The 14,383-nt window shown below is 52.0% G+C and overlaps 3 protein-coding genes across 4 annotated transcripts in view; 2 read left to right on the forward strand and 1 right to left on the reverse strand.

Annotated features, from left to right (window-relative positions):
• Positions 1–4,611, forward strand: part of P2rx5 (purinergic receptor P2X 5) — a 13,287-nt gene extending 8,676 nt beyond the window's left edge. Inside the window, exons 11-13 of one of the 2 annotated variants that reach the window (XM_005067810.4) lie at positions 1,780–1,862; positions 2,574–2,738; positions 3,241–4,611. In XM_005067810.4, the coding sequence (XP_005067867.1) occupies positions 1,780–1,862; positions 2,574–2,738; positions 3,241–3,352 (360 nt within the window). In that variant the 3' untranslated portion in view covers positions 3,353–4,611. Of the gene's footprint in view, positions 1–1,779; positions 1,863–2,573; positions 2,739–3,048 lie in introns of both variants that reach the window. The other variant, XM_040749103.1, reaches the window with a different exon arrangement.
• Positions 4,612–8,060: 3,449 nt separating this feature from the next.
• Emc6 (ER membrane protein complex subunit 6) lies at positions 8,061–8,954 on the reverse strand. The gene is made up of 2 exons (XM_005067432.4): positions 8,818–8,954; positions 8,061–8,629 (listed from the first exon to the last, which is right to left on the reverse strand). The coding sequence occupies exon 2, from the start codon at positions 8,578–8,580 to the stop codon at positions 8,248–8,250; it is 333 nt and encodes a 110-aa protein (XP_005067489.1). The 5' UTR covers positions 8,581–8,629; positions 8,818–8,954; the 3' UTR covers positions 8,061–8,247.
• A 93-nt stretch (positions 8,955–9,047) lies between these two features.
• On the forward strand, positions 9,048–14,210 carry Tax1bp3 (Tax1 binding protein 3). Its single transcript, XM_005067430.4, has 4 exons — positions 9,048–9,206; positions 12,188–12,307; positions 12,632–12,709; positions 13,226–14,210. Exons 1-4 carry the CDS (start codon positions 9,168–9,170, stop codon positions 13,361–13,363), a joined length of 375 nt encoding a protein of 124 aa, XP_005067487.1. The 5' UTR covers positions 9,048–9,167; the 3' UTR covers positions 13,364–14,210.
• Positions 14,211–14,383: the final 173 nt, after the last annotated feature.

Raw genomic sequence — 14,383 nt, forward strand, 5'->3', positions numbered from 1 at the left:
TGTGGCGCAGATGGATCATCCTCCAGTCCTGGTGTGGGCTGGAACCTTTGGGATTCTGGGTCTAAAAATCACCATCTCCAGTTCCAGTAATTGAAACTGATGAGGCTATGTCAGTTTGGGGCCAGGGTCTTTGCTTTGGGAGTGCCTTGTGGAATGTGTTTAAGTGAATCCCTGGTCTTTGTTCACCAGGCGTCAGTGGGACCTTCCCATGGCTGTGTTGCTCAAAATTGGTCTCCATCCGAGCACCTGCATTTGAAAGGATGAGAGACAGGGGAGACGGTCTTATAACCCTTTGGGGTGGGTGTTTAGCCACCCATAGTGGCTTTCATGGTAGGAGACAGCTGGAGTGCAGGGAAGGGCTCCCTGCAAATGCCTGTCATACCCTTGGGAGGAGGCTAAGTGTGGGAGTCTTTGTTGGGGGCTCATGCCAACACAGTGCATTCCCTGCCAAGGCTTCCAGAGGCCTCTTCCGTTCTCCGCCTGGGCACCCCAAGCTTCACTAGAGGATCCTGTCAGGATCCAGGATAGATTTTGCATGGAGACTGAGAAGCCTGTCTTGACAGGGGATTAAGAGTGATTGCTAACAATGGACAGTGGTGGTATACCATTAATCCCAGCACCAGGAAGGCAGAGGTAGGTGGATCTCTTAGTTTGAGGCCAGCCTGGTCTGCTGAGCCAGTTCCAGGACAGCCAGGGCTACACAGAGAAATATGGTCTCAAAAAACCAAACCAAACCAAACCAAAACAGTGGTCCCCAAGTGGAGTGTTCCTGACTCGGGCAGTCATCTTTAGGGATCCCTGGCTGAGTGTATGTGCAGCTCTCATATGATGTGGGTAAAGTCTGAAGTCTGGGGACACAGCTGTGAAATGAAGGCAATGGTGCAGCAGAAGGTGGTGCTGAGGCTGAGGGAAGAAGTAGGAGCGAGGAATTGACAAGGGACATTTCTGGAGTTTGGGGGAAGACATGCTCGCTCCACTCAAACAGACCCCCCTGCCTTCAGGAGCAACACCTCTATCCCTGAACTGTGGGCAGAGTCGCCCTCTGCTGGAGTAGAGAGACATTACACACAACATGCTCTGATCTGAAACCTGTGTTGGGGTGATTGAATAGTCCACCCCAGCTGGCCTCAACGGGGTCTGCCCAGGCTTCCTGTCTTTTCCTGACCACAGTTGTAGCATCCTTGTTGTAGAGGTTAAGATCACAGGGCTCTCTACAAAGCATCACAACTGCTGCTGTCATGCCTCCTCGCAAAGCACTGGGACCTGTGTCTCCAAAGCATTCTCAGACATGCTGGTTCTCACCCCCACCAGAAGCATCTTCCCCCACAGGCCCTGGGCATTTACTGGTGATGACAAGCCTGCTTCTCCTTTTGCAATACAATTCAGCTCCCCAGGCCGAGTGAGTGCTATTTCCTACCCCCTCCCAATCCTGTTCCCGATGATTTTATATCAAAGTCCACTTGTCTCCTGCAGCAAAGGGAGTCCCCAGGTCTCTGTACTCCATGTCCTCCTGGCACCCCAGTGCAAACCTGGCAGGCGGTAGATTCTTAGCAAATGTGTGTTCACGTTAGATCTGGTCAGGGCAGTGAAGGGAGCTTGATCCATGGAGTCAGGCAGCATGTCCAGATCTAACCTGTGTCTACCAGAGGGGCTTTGGGCTCCTGTTCATCACCGCTTTCTGGGCTGTTCCTGCATGTTCAGATGATGCCCTGCTCCTGGTTGCAGGCTCCAAGATTATGAAGCTAAGATTCTGAGTCCAAGCTTCGAACTCTTTTGCAGGGGGCTTTCTTCTGCGACCTGGTACTTATCTACCTCATCAGAAAGAGCGAGTTTTACCGAGACAAGAAGTTTGAGAGAGTGAGGTATGTTAATCTTCCTCCCCCAGTCCCAAGGAGTACCTCAGCCCCTGCCTAGGGCCTCGTCTGGTGGTCCTGGATTGGGGTGTGTCGGTGGCATGCTATGTGTACCTGCTTCCCAAGACTGGACTTGGTTCAGAGGATCTGGGGAAAAAGACATCTCCCCAGGTTGCATGGCAGAAGATACGTTTACAGAATTCATCTTACTGGATGATTTTAGACAAGCCCCATGACTCCTTGAGCCTCAGTTTCTCCATCTTCAAGATGAGAACACTGGCTTGTTCTTGGTACTAGACAGATGCCTGGGGTTGGAGGAAGGTGTGTGTGTGTGTGTGTGTGTGTGTGTGTGTGTGTGCACGTGCTCGTGCACACGCTCCTTTAGCGTTGGAACACAGAACACAGCATGGAAGGGTGCTGGGTCTGGGATGACAGGAAGGGAAAGAGGTTCTGGCCTGGCCCTTGAAGAAGGCGTTTTGGAGGAACTGGGAGCAGAATGAGGAACTGCGTCAGGCAGCATGTGCTTTCTCAGCCCCAGCAACCTGGACTGTGGATGCCGGGTGGACCTGTGTGATTTGTCTGGGTTGCACAGACGTTTCCTGAACCCAGCTGGTACAGTCCCACCTGGCCACAGGCGGCTGTGCTAGAGGAAAGAGTGGGGCCCAGGTGGAGTGTGATTCTGTCAGTGCCCCACGAAGGCTGTGGCCGTGTCTTAACCAGGGGTCAGGAGGAGGAAGCCAATGTTGAGCTTGAGGCCAATGGGATCCAGCAGGAGCTGGCAGAGGACAGGCCAGCAGATGGGGTTCAGCAGGATGAGGAGTCTTGGGAGCTGGCTCAGAGTGACGTGAAGCAGAGGAACAGCTGCCAGCTCTTCGAGCCTGCCAGGTGAGGGGCTGTGGGACAGCTGGCCGAGGACTCTTTGGGATTTATTTACTCCAGAGGGTGCTCCTGGGCCTAGGGTGGTCTTTCTTTCAGCCCTCAGATTTCACTCCTTGCTAAGGTGGGGTAACCTCCTGGTGGGAGCTGGGTCAGGGTGGGGTGAGCTGAGAAATTCCCTGGGATGGAACAGACTGAGGAAAGACAGGTGGAAGCTGTGGGCTGTGGGGTGGGAACACCCCCAGACTGAGGGATCCTAAGCCTCGCTGTTCCCTGAGCTGTCACTGCCGGGTCACCCACCTGAGCCCCTCACCTGCAGGTCCACCTTGGTTGTCTAACACAGCCTCCTATTGCTGTGGGAGACTGTGCTTCCCAGTCCTCAGTGTGGACATCGTCACGCGTCTGAGCTGCAGCTAGGACAGCGACTGCCATGTACTCTGCCCCAGAAAGGCCATGCCCGCAGGAGTTCCTGACAGCCCCCTCTGCCCTCTGTGTGCACCCCCACCCAAAGGTCTGGCCTCCCGGAGAAAGCCATCGTGAATGTGAAGCAGCCACAGATCTTGCAAACAGTGAAGACTGAAGATGTAGCCAGAGCTCTTGGCAGAGAACAGATTCAAAGATGATGGGGCCGGGACAGACCACAGCTCTGAGACCTCTCAGTGCTTGCTCAGGATGGGGCTTCTGGGAAGAGGCTCCTCAACCCCATCCAGCTTGGATGGGATCTTGCTGCAAGTTTGTGTGTGTGTGTGTGTGTGTGTGTGTGTGTGTGTGTGTGTGTGTGTGTATGGAGGGGAGTCTCCTGTTGGCCAGCAGCTCAGATGCAGAAAGGAGGCCCGGGGCAGGCCCCCAGGGAAGGGGCAGGCCCAGGGCTTCAGTGGTTTTTTGTTTGTTTGTTTTTTGTTTTTACGAGACAGGGTTTCTCTGTATTGTTTTCAAGACTGTACAGCCCAGCCTCAAACTCACAGAGATCCGCCTGCCTCTGCCTCCCGAGTGCTGGGATTAAAGGCGTGCACCACCACCGCCCGGCTCCAGGGCTTCAGTGGTAGGACACTGTTTACATGCCAGTGTCTGAACTCATCGAGACACACATTTATTCATACAGGCAGTACACATTTATGGGTGCATGCTGCACTTTAGTCCTGAGAGGCTTGAACGAGATGAGATGCTGACCTGGCCCCAGGGTTGGGGGCACACACATAACTCTCTTCAGAGACGTCAGGCAGCCCAGACAGCCTGGCCTCCAGTCTCTAGCCAAGACTCCTGACAAGTCTCTGCAGAGAAGGATGCTTGTTCAGAAAAGTCATTTGAGTCCATCCAGGGGACATGTAGCCCCACCCCCAGATGTGAAATTTAAAGGTGGCTAAGGAGGCACCTGGAAAAGACTTAAGGGGAGAGCAAACTCCAGGGACTCCTAGGTAAGATTCCGGAGGAAAGGCGGGTAAACCACTAGCCCATTCTAGCCCCCATCTGCAGCTCTGGGAAACTGACTTGCCCAGGTGAGAGACGGACTTGCCTGTGTGGTTTAGCTCTTGTTGTTTGGGAGCTGGGGGAGCTGGGGGGAGTTCCTGATTCCTGCTCTCAGAAGCTTAGCCTTGAAGTGCTAAATGAGATAAAGGATGACTTTCCCTGAAAAGTTGTCCCTTCCCCACTGCATTTCATTCCATGGAGCTCAGAGTGGGGTCCATGGACCAGCACCCACTCCCCAGAGAGCCTGTCAAAAATGTAAGGTTGCAAGCCTCTCCCTAATCCTACCCACATAAGAGGTTCTCCGAGATCTCAAAGTGATTTGCAAGCACATTATTAATGCCAGCTGGGGTGGCTGATAGAGTGCCAGGTCAGATTTACACACACACACACACACACACACACTGCCCTGAGGCCAAGGGGGTCCCTCTCCCATCCCCCATCCTGTTTTTTTTTTTGTTTGTTTGTTTTGTTTTGTTTTAGACAGGAGGCTCTCTGTGTAGTCCTGGCTATCCTGAAACTCTGTGTAGACCAGGATGGCCTCTTGTGTGCTGCGACTAAAGGTGTGTGCCATTATACCTGGCTTCCATCTTCACTTGGGAGACAGCAATATGCTCGGTGTATTTAAATTCAAACATTTTGACTGATAATACCTAATCTAATCCAAAATTTAAAGATTCACAATCATAGAAGTAGGCAGATATGGTGGTGAACAACTTTAATCCCAGCCCTTGGGAGGCAGAGGCAGCTGGGTGAGTTTGAGGTCAACCAGCTCAATGGAGCTAGTTTTATGCTAGGAAGGTTATATAATGAGACCCTTTTTTTTTTTTCTTCCTGGATGTCCCTTTCTGCTGGGCATTGGTGGCGCACACCTTTAATTCTAGCACTTGGGAGGTAGAGGCAGGTGGATCTCTATGAATTTGAGGCCAGCCTGGTCTACAGAGCGAGTTCCAGGACAGGTAGGGCTGTTATACAGAGAAACCCTGTCTCAAAAAACAAAAAGCTGGGTGGTGGCACACGCCTCTAATCTCAGCACTCAGGAGGCAGAGGCAGGCAGATCTGAGTTCCTGGCCATCCTGGTCTACAAAGGTACACAGAGAAACCCGTCTTGAAAACTGAAAAAACAAAGACATCCCTTTCTTTCACCCTCCTTTATTTTTCTGAGGATCCATCTGGCCACCTGGATGGACGCTCCCTCAGGAAATGATCTATTCTTGTAGGACTGAACTTCCTGTCAGAAACAGACTTGGGACACATTTAAATGCAGGGCTGGGGAGCTAGCGGCTTCACTCTCCCCCATTTTATGGAGGAGTATCTGGAGAAACCCAAGGTGAGAAATCCAGAGCTCTTTATCTGTAGACCACTGTCAAGGGTCAAGTTCTGCCTTGACCTGAGTCCCAGGCGCTGTCCAGGTGCTTGATGCTGTGAGTTCCTCCCTAGAAAGCACCCCCAGCACATGCCAGGGACAGAGAGCATCCTTCTGTTGGATCCTTGAAGGTGGTGATCAGAAGGGGCCTGGTAGCAGAGCACTGCCTACCTGTAGACCCAGCATATGGGGGTGGGTTACCTGAGCTCAGAAATGTCAACCTGGGCAACAGTGAGGTCTCAGTGTTAAGAGCACTGGCTGTCCTTTGAGAAAACACAGGTTCAATTCCCAGTATTCACTTGATGGCTCACAACCCCCTGTAATTCTAGCTCCAAGGGAATCAGACACTCTGTTTTGGCTTCGGTGTGTACTAAGCATGAACTGGTGCAGGCATCCATGCAAGCAGAACACACCTTTAATCCTAGCACTGAAGGGGCAGAGCAGGCGGATCTCTGAGTTGAGGCCAGCCTGGTCTACATAGTGAGCTCCAGGACAGTCAGGGCTATGTGGAGAGACTGGAAAAACAAAATATAAGTTAAAAAAATGGGTTGAAAAGGAAGAGTTGTTGCCACTGGGGCAGAAGGGAGTGCTGTCCAGAGCAGCACCTCTTCCAAGGGAAGCAGTTCCTGCACCTTTGGTTGTCTGGGGGATTGTCACCAAGCCATTCTGCTTTCTGAAAGTGAAAGCCTGGGTGATCCACTTAGGCAACTGACTTGTTAACTTTCACATTCAGGAGCAAACAAGAGCGCCAAGGGTCATGGCGGTATACAGCTTGGCCTGGCTCTTCCTGTTTTGAAATGGCTTGGGGACAGTCAGACAATTCATTTTGTATCAGAATAAAGATGCCTTTTACTAGTTATTGTCAGTAAGTACTGAGTTCATGTTCTGCGTCCTGTTCTTGTCAGGTGTTGGACAAAAGCCTGACACTGGTGAGCAACACACATGGCCCCTGCACTCACATGCTTCCAGTCTGGTGGGTGGTCACACCTGTCATCATGAACTAAATAGGGTGCTGGGGAAGTTTCAACCTGGAACAGCTGGAGTAAGTGTACTCAAGGCAGTGAGTTTAAATCTGAAAGGTTAGGAGCCACCTGCCTAGGGGACAGGGAAGGAAGGGAATCCCAGGTGCTTTGATGTGGAAAACAACCAGGAAGGTTGTTACTACACCAACAGTGTGAAGTGTTCTTTTACTGGCCTCCACTGGATCATTTTAGGAGGCCCCAAACTTACAATGGCCAGGAATCACATTACAACATCTCACAGAATGCCCATTTGCCAAAATTGCCTTGTGCCCCCCAACCCCCAACTTCTTGCCTTCTGCATAACCTTGGTATAAGGTAGCTCATCCATCTTATGGAAACCAGTTGCTTAAATTAAAAACCAAAAAACCAAAACCTCCGAGGTTTTCCTCTGTGGCCCATGCCCAAATTCCGGATCCTCCCTTCACAGCCTCCCCAGGCGGAATAAGGCTTCTAATTCAGGAACTTGAACTCTTAAACTTTGGGGAGACACTTTTCCTTTCTGGGCACTGCTTGGTTTATAGGCTACAGCCCTAGCCCAAGAGCCCCTTTCTATTCTGACCTTTCAGGATCTGATGAATTGTGTATGTCAGTCCCTAGTCCAAACTAGGTCATCCAGGATCGTCCTAGAAGTTATTTCATACCTTTGGGAGAATCATGTGGGCCAACTGATATTTTGGGTGCTATCAATGTGACCTGGGAATTAGACATGAAATCACAAACTGCTGTTCCTGTCACAGATGCCTTTTGCCCTCCCTATTTCCATCCGTTTCCTCTCAGTGGGGAGGCCATCATAAGCCCTTGCTCTAGGTGCCTGAGTTGGGGACTCACAGTCCCTAATCACAGTATCTTTCAAATCTGAACAGGGTTTCACCCTACAAGGGACAAGTACTCGTGGCACAGAGTTTGACTCTTCCCGTCAGTCAACATAAAAAGTCAAGTGGGCCAGGCACTTGCTGCGACCTAACATATGTAATTTCTTATAGGAAAGATAACTAGCTGTGACCAGATAACTGGGACTTAGCTGATTTCATTCATACCTGACAACAGTGGTCGGTGGGAAGCCATGCTAGAAACGTACTTTCATCTAATATGGAACAGGCAAACCGACGGTAACTGCATTCTGGCTCTGCCTCTTCCCAGATGAGCCACCCCAGGCAGACATCTAACCTCTCTGGGCCTCAGCAGAAGTTTAACAGTAACGTCTCCATTGAGTACTGCTAAAATTAAAACATACCCGATGCAAAAAGTACAGAGCACATTGCCTGCACATAGAGAATGCTTAGTAAAGTAACGCGAACCGTCATCAGTCCTTAAGATGTTAACGTTAAGTTCTCTCACGTAAGCCCTAGGGGTACCTCTGGATCTACTAGGTGTAAATCCAAGAAAATTACAGGCTATGGCCTACAGCTTGCTCTCCAGGGAGCAAGTCTTGGCGACTTCAAAGCGTGGCTAAGCATCAGTGTAGGAAAGAACTCGACAAGGTGTCACACTTCATTTAATCTGAAGAATATTACAGGCTCTCCGTCTTCAGATATAAATTATAACAGCACAGAACAAGCAGCGAGTTCAAACAATTTAAAAACTAGGTAAGTCTACACGGTGTTAACTGCTGGCAAGAGTCCTGCCAATCTTTTTTTTTTTTTTTTAGGTCACCCCTGCCCTCATTTCAGTAGACGTGCACCATGCCGTAGAGGAACGTCCAGAAGAGGACGTAGGTGAAGAGGCCTCCGACGAGGCCTCCTGTAAAGAGAGGTCTTCGTGACTTAAAATATTTGTTCCACCTCCTTCCCGCTTTGAGAATCAGCAGCAGGGAGAGCAGGACGGAGGCGAGCAGGTAGAAGATGAAGCCGTAGAGGCCGGTGAGGCCGAGGATGCCGGCTGTGGCCCCCGACAGCGCTGACACTGAGGTCCGGCAGTAGTCAAGGACCGCGGCGTTGCCTCGTACGGCTGCTTCGCTGATGAACGGCGGCCCTTCCCGTTTGGCCACCACCGCGGCCATCGCACCCGCCGGGGCTCCGCTTCTGCCTTCTCGCGGACTCAACGCCGAACTGCGGAGAAAACCAAGTTACAAGTGGCGCCCGAAGCCCGGCGACTTGGGCGCACGGCGCCTTCTTCCCCTGGGGACCTCCGACAGCGCGCCTGGGCCTCTGACCTCCACGGGACGCCGAGGCTGAGGCTCGAGCCGGCCTGGGGCTGCGGCACATCCGCACACGCCCCCAAAGGCTCGCCGAGTTACCTGGAACACAGCAGCACAGTCCCTCGTGTGCCCTCAGACCGGAGAAAGCGGAACGTTCCGCGACGCCATCTTGTTTGTGCTGGAGGCTGCTGGGAGGGCTCAGGTTGCGCAGGCGCACAGACCCCGCCCCGCCTCCCACGCTAGCGCCTCGGGCGCGCTCCCCTCCCGCCCCACTTCAGCACGCAAGTCCTGGGACTCCTGAAAGCCGAACAGCGCTCCAGCTGATGATTGGCTGGAGCCTTGTTAAGTATTCATGAGGGGGCGGGCCGAGCAGGGCTGCCCTTTGTTAACCAGGGAGGGCGCGGCCGCGGGCATTCTAGCTGCGGGTCTCACCGGGCGCTGTCGTCGAAATGTCCTACATCCCGGGCCAGCCTGTCACCGCCGTAGTGGTGAGTGCGCTCGTGCGAGCTCCTTCTCCTCTTGGCTCACCCCATTTCGCAGAGCGGCAAACTGACATCTAGACGGGCGGAGAAAGCATACAACCCGGGGCTCTTGCATGCATTCCGGTGGCCAGAGCTCCAGTTGCCGTTTCTGTTTAGCAGTGCTGCAGCCTTCTCTGACCCGGAGAGGTGGCTGGGACCTAAGAGCCTCCAGAAACCCAGAACAGAGGTCAGATCCAGGGCACTGGGAGGATGGAGGAGAAAGGCTGCTCCGTGGGAGTGTTAGAAAACTCCCCTGCCCTGGGCCTCCGTGTCCCCAGCTGGGCGGCCGCGGGGGGCGGGCGCCGACGTCCGTGAGTGAGTCTCAGCCTCTGGAATGAGGAAGCGTTTCCTCTGCTCCAGCCGGCACGCCGCCGCCGCCGCCCCGTAGATTTAGGGGGTGGGACTGGCGAGAGTTTGTCCTAGCAGCCCCTTCTCATCGGCCTAGCTCTGGGGACCGACACCTCGAGAGCTAAACTTGATTTCCTGAACTTTTCAGGATACTCAGCCCCTTGGTTCAAAGTGCGTGTTCCTGTGCTTGACACTTGATGTTCTAGATCTTTCCAGGGTCGCCTTCGGGGGTTTGTCTTGTGCATCAGTTGTATTTGAATAGGCAAAAGGAAAAGGGGGCGGGGTGTAGCTCTAAACACCAAGGTCAGAGTCTGATGGACCCTGCAGCCCAACCCTGAGGCAGAGGTGGGTGTGCTGAAAACTACCTTCAAGAAAAGTCTTTATGCCCAGCCATAAAGGGAGCTTTCTGGAAGGACCTGGATCTCTCCCCAGTCAGGGCCTCACTCTTAAGCCCTAGCTGGCCTTGAACTTCTGGCAGCACTCCTGCTTTAGCCTTCCAGGTGTTGGAGTTACAGGTGTGAACTAATAGGTTCTTTTGGCCCACAGTCCTAACTCAGGAACTCCAGGGACGGGCCATGCTTAGGCAGTGTGCTGGAGAGCTCCCAAAGTCCAGACAGTGGGGGCAAGGACGCCACTGGTGAAGGGGCATAGGAGGGTGGGTTAGAGCCCCAGCCCAGGCCTGGGCTAGCAGTGGACAGCTTCCTGGTTTTTCTAGGATCTCTCCCTAGCTGCTCCAGAAAAGAGTCCAGGTTTGACCGTATCTGGGAAAGAGAGGGTTCGTTGAGGACCCAGGGAGAGCCAGTTCACCGCCCAGCTTCTCCCTTAAGTCGACCACAGGGCTTTGTCTCCTTTTAGACCTTGCTGGTGCGTGTGAAGGGAGGCATGTGTGGAGATAGGTCTGGAGGCGCTTACACCTTGGGGCAGGAAGCTCCAGGCGAATGGGCCTTAGGCATCATGTTTCTTCTTCCGCTTCCCTCTTGTCAGGCCAGTCAGAGTCCTTCTCAAAGCTGTAAGTCCTCAGTCCTCCAATCCTGACGCCAGGTGCATGCCTGAGCATAGGCAGGCAGATCTGGCCTCTTTCCTGAGTCCTGGATTGCTCATGGGGTGGAGATGCTTTCCTCCCAGCCTTACCCTCTTAAGTATAGTTAACATCCTCCCCTGAACTCTGGCCCCAGAGATCTGTCTTCTGGAAACCTGTGCAGATGGCTCCCGACACTCCCAACTACTGACATTGCACTCTACCTGGGTCCCCAATGTAGTGATGGTTGTCCTTCCTAATGCTGCAACCCTTTAATACAGTTCCTCATGATGTGGTGACCCCCCAATCATAAAATTATTTTCCTTGCAACTTCATAACTATAATTTTGCTACTGTTATGAATTGTAATATAAATACCTGTGTTTTCTGATGGTCTAGGTGACCTCGAAAGGCTTGGTTGCCCCAACGGGATCACGATCCACAGGTTGAGAGCTGCTGATTTGGACAGATGACAGGGTGCACTGCTCCACTTGCATATGATCAGGCCTTGTCTGGGATCAGCGCTTATAAGTAGTTCCTGTCTTCAGGCCTCCATACCCTACCCATGAGAAATCCATTCCCCTACCTACCACTCCAGTGATCATCCTAGCTTATAAGTAGCTTGTCTGGGGATCAGCGCTTATAAGTAGCTCCTGTCTTCAGGCCTCCATACCCTACCCATGAGAAATCCATTCCCCCACCTACCACTCCAGTGATCATCCGAGCATCAGTGCCTTGCCCTACTCCTACCTCCTTTTTGAGTTCCAGTAAGTTCAAGATCAAGGTCAGGTGGTGCACTGTCATTTCTCAAGGCTGGGTGCAAATAATCCTTCTTTTGTTGAAGCCTTCCCAAGTTCAGAAAGCCACCCCTACTTCTTTGTGTTAAAATTCTCAACTTTGGGGGTAACTTCTGGTAGGTAGCTGGAGGATGCTTTCTGAGGGCTTTCAAAGGCGCCTGCCCAGTTGGAGACCCCAACCCTAGAGCATGCTGAGAAAGCCCTAGAATAGTGTCTCTCACACAGCATAAGAACAGGACCTAAGGACTGGGGAGATGATACAACTAGGCCTACACCCCAGTCTCATCCTTTATCCATCTCACCTGCAGATCCTGTGCCGTACACACCAGTCTCCTTGACCAGGAAGGCCTCCTCTTCTCTTCTGTGCAGGTTTCTTCCCTGCTTCTCCCATGCGCCTCCAGGCTTTCCTAATCTCTGTAGGGCTGCCTCAGCGGGCATCTGCGCTCTCAGGGCTTTCCTGTCTGGGGGATCCCTCTCCAGAAAGATGGGCATCTTTCTTACAGCAGCCACAGTACCCTTTGTTCCTTGGGCCAGTATAGGTCCTGAATACATTATTGATCAAGGATGGGAAATGGGTGGGGAAAGTTGCAGGCAAAGGGCTGTGTGTAGGGGTTGAGACCCAACCACCAACCTCCTGGCAGGTGTCCTGTTGGATTTCGGCAGCGGGCCTTCATCTCTAACCCCTTGGCATAGTTCTAAGCTGACCCAGCAGCCTGAGGTTGCTACTGGGCACAGAGATCAGATCTCCCCCGCTCCTTACACACAACTTGCTTTTTCTTTTACCAGCAAAGAGTGGAAATTCATAAGTTGCGTCAAGGTGAGAACTTAATCCTGGGCTTCAGTATTGGAGGTGGGATCGACCAAGACCCTTCCCAGAATCCCTTCTCGGAAGATAAAACAGACAAGGTGAGAGACTAGGGTCCCAGACCTCCACATGGGGCACAGAAGCCTGAGGCGGCAGATTTTTCTTTCTGGGCCTGTGTGGAAAGAGCAGACTGTTTTTCCTTGACAATCCTAAATGATCTGGTGGGATTAAGTGGAAGGCATGCTGAGAGACAGCCTGGAGGAGCAGGTGGTGGCCTCAGCTGTCATGGCACAGTCCGTGCCAGCAGAATGTATTGGTGGGAAAGGCGGGCACAGGGACAGAGGCATTGCTGAGAGCATGTCATGCTGCGTGGTAAAGGGCCAATCCAGTGACCACAGGGCTTTACCTGGGTTGCTTCTTTCCAGGGCATTTACGTCACACGAGTGTCTGAGGGAGGCCCTGCTGAAATTGCTGGGCTGCAGATTGGAGACAAGATCATGCAGGTATGGTTGTTCCAGAGGTAGAAAACAAGGTTTGTGTGAGAAGGGCTGAAGCACTTGGGGTTGGGGGCTAACCTAGCTTCCCAGAGGGGCAACTCATCGAAATGGGTTTCTGAAGCCATGCTGTTATTGCCCCTAAGAATGCCGCTAGATAGACTCCTGGGCATCTCTATGTTAGGGGATATTAGCTTGGGGCCTGCTTGGGTAGCCTAGGCCCCTCAAAACCCTGTTTCCAGATTCTAGAGCAGTGATTCTCACCCTTCCTAATGCTGTGACCCTTTAATACAGTTCATCATGTTGTAGTGACCCCCAGCCATAAAATTATCTTCGTTGCTACTTTGTAACTGTAATTTCGCTACTGTTATGAATCGTAATGTAAATATCTGATATATATTATACTCTTTGGCAATCCCTGTGAAAAGGTTGTTCAACCCTCAAAGGTGTTGCAACCCACAAGTTGAAAACCACTGTTATGTAGGGCAAAGAGCTGAAGTAGCCTGTGTTCTCTCCTTGGAACAGGTGAATGGCTGGGACATGACCATGGTCACGCATGACCAGGCTCGGAAGCGGCTCACCAAACGCTCGGAGGAGGTGGTGCGCTTGCTGGTGACCCGGCAGTCTCTGCAGAAGGCCGTACAGCAGTCCATGCTGTCTTAGCAGTCAGCCAGTCTTGACTTGTACCCACCAACCTTTTTATATAGTGACAACACATCCACGCTCTGTCTGTATCTTGTTCAGGCTTCTGCTGTGTGCTGGGTCCCAGCTCTGAGAGGTAACAGCTGATCCCAAGGCCCAAGCCAACCTTCCAACCCCTCAACCCTCAGGCTGAGGCCATGGGACCAGCTCTCTCTCGGATGCTGAGGACTGGAAATTAGGGCTTGGAGTAGTATCCAGTCTGAAGTTCCCATAGGCTCGGCCTGAGACCCACTACTTGGCCACAGCAGGGGCTGAGCAGTCAGGAAACACCTGAGAGCTGCCAAAGCTTGGAAATGCCAGGTAGGGCCATGATTCCCCATTTACTCTGACTGAAGGGCTTGGCCCTGTCCTTCCTCAGTGCCTCTCTCCATGCTTCCCCATCACGGGGCCCAGCCTGGGGCTGGACCCACATATGCCAGAGACTGTATGAAGGCCACCTGGATGGAAGAGGGCAGGCTCCCACTACCTTCATTTCCCTAATGGATGCTGGCCTCTCCAGGAGCTGCCTGTTTAAACAATTTATACAAGTTTCAAGACTGACATTTCAGGGCAGCTCTCAGGATTGCCATTTTTTTCTCTACACCTGTGAGTTTAGCTTTTGTATTTTTTAAGTCACAACTTTGATACAAAGTGTTTTTATCTTACTGTTTGGAAAAGCCAATTCTCCTTTTGAATTTAGCTTAACTAATTCACACACCTGGAAGCAGCAACTTGTAGCATGTGACTAAGCCAATTGGTTACTATGGAAATGGGGCAGTATGATGCTACCCCATGCTCAACACTTATGCCCAATAAATACTGGAATTTACTACTGGTTTCTGCCAAGATGGTGGGCAGGTGTCTTGGAGGGTGGAATGAAACAAGTGCTTTGGATTTAAGGACGATTAGCCTGACCCATGCTGTTCTGGGAAAAAGCACAACTCCTCCTAGGCCTACTTGCTTGGAAAACATATTTCTGTTGGTACCATAGAAGCCTCACTG

Source organism: Mesocricetus auratus, unplaced genomic scaffold (genome assembly GCF_017639785.1).
Source record: "Mesocricetus auratus isolate SY011 unplaced genomic scaffold, BCM_Maur_2.0 Super-Scaffold_100007, whole genome shotgun sequence".
Lineage (NCBI taxonomy): Eukaryota > Metazoa > Chordata > Mammalia > Rodentia > Cricetidae > Mesocricetus > Mesocricetus auratus.

Bases quoted from the DNA above. Each gene is read 5' to 3' on its own strand.
- Emc6 (XM_005067432.4), bottom strand. From the start codon at position 8,580: ATGGCCGCGGTGGTGGCCAAACGGGAAGGGCCGCCGTTCATCAGCGAA.
- Tax1bp3 (XM_005067430.4), top strand. From the start codon at position 9,168: ATGTCCTACATCCCGGGCCAGCCTGTCACCGCCGTAGTG. The intron at 9,207-12,187 runs GTGAGTGCGCTC...TTCTTTTACCAG, and splicing joins AGCCTGTCACCGCCGTAGTG to CAAAGAGTGGAAATTCATAA. The intron at 12,308-12,631 runs GTGAGAGACTAG...GCTTCTTTCCAG, and splicing joins CGGAAGATAAAACAGACAAG to GGCATTTACGTCACACGAGT.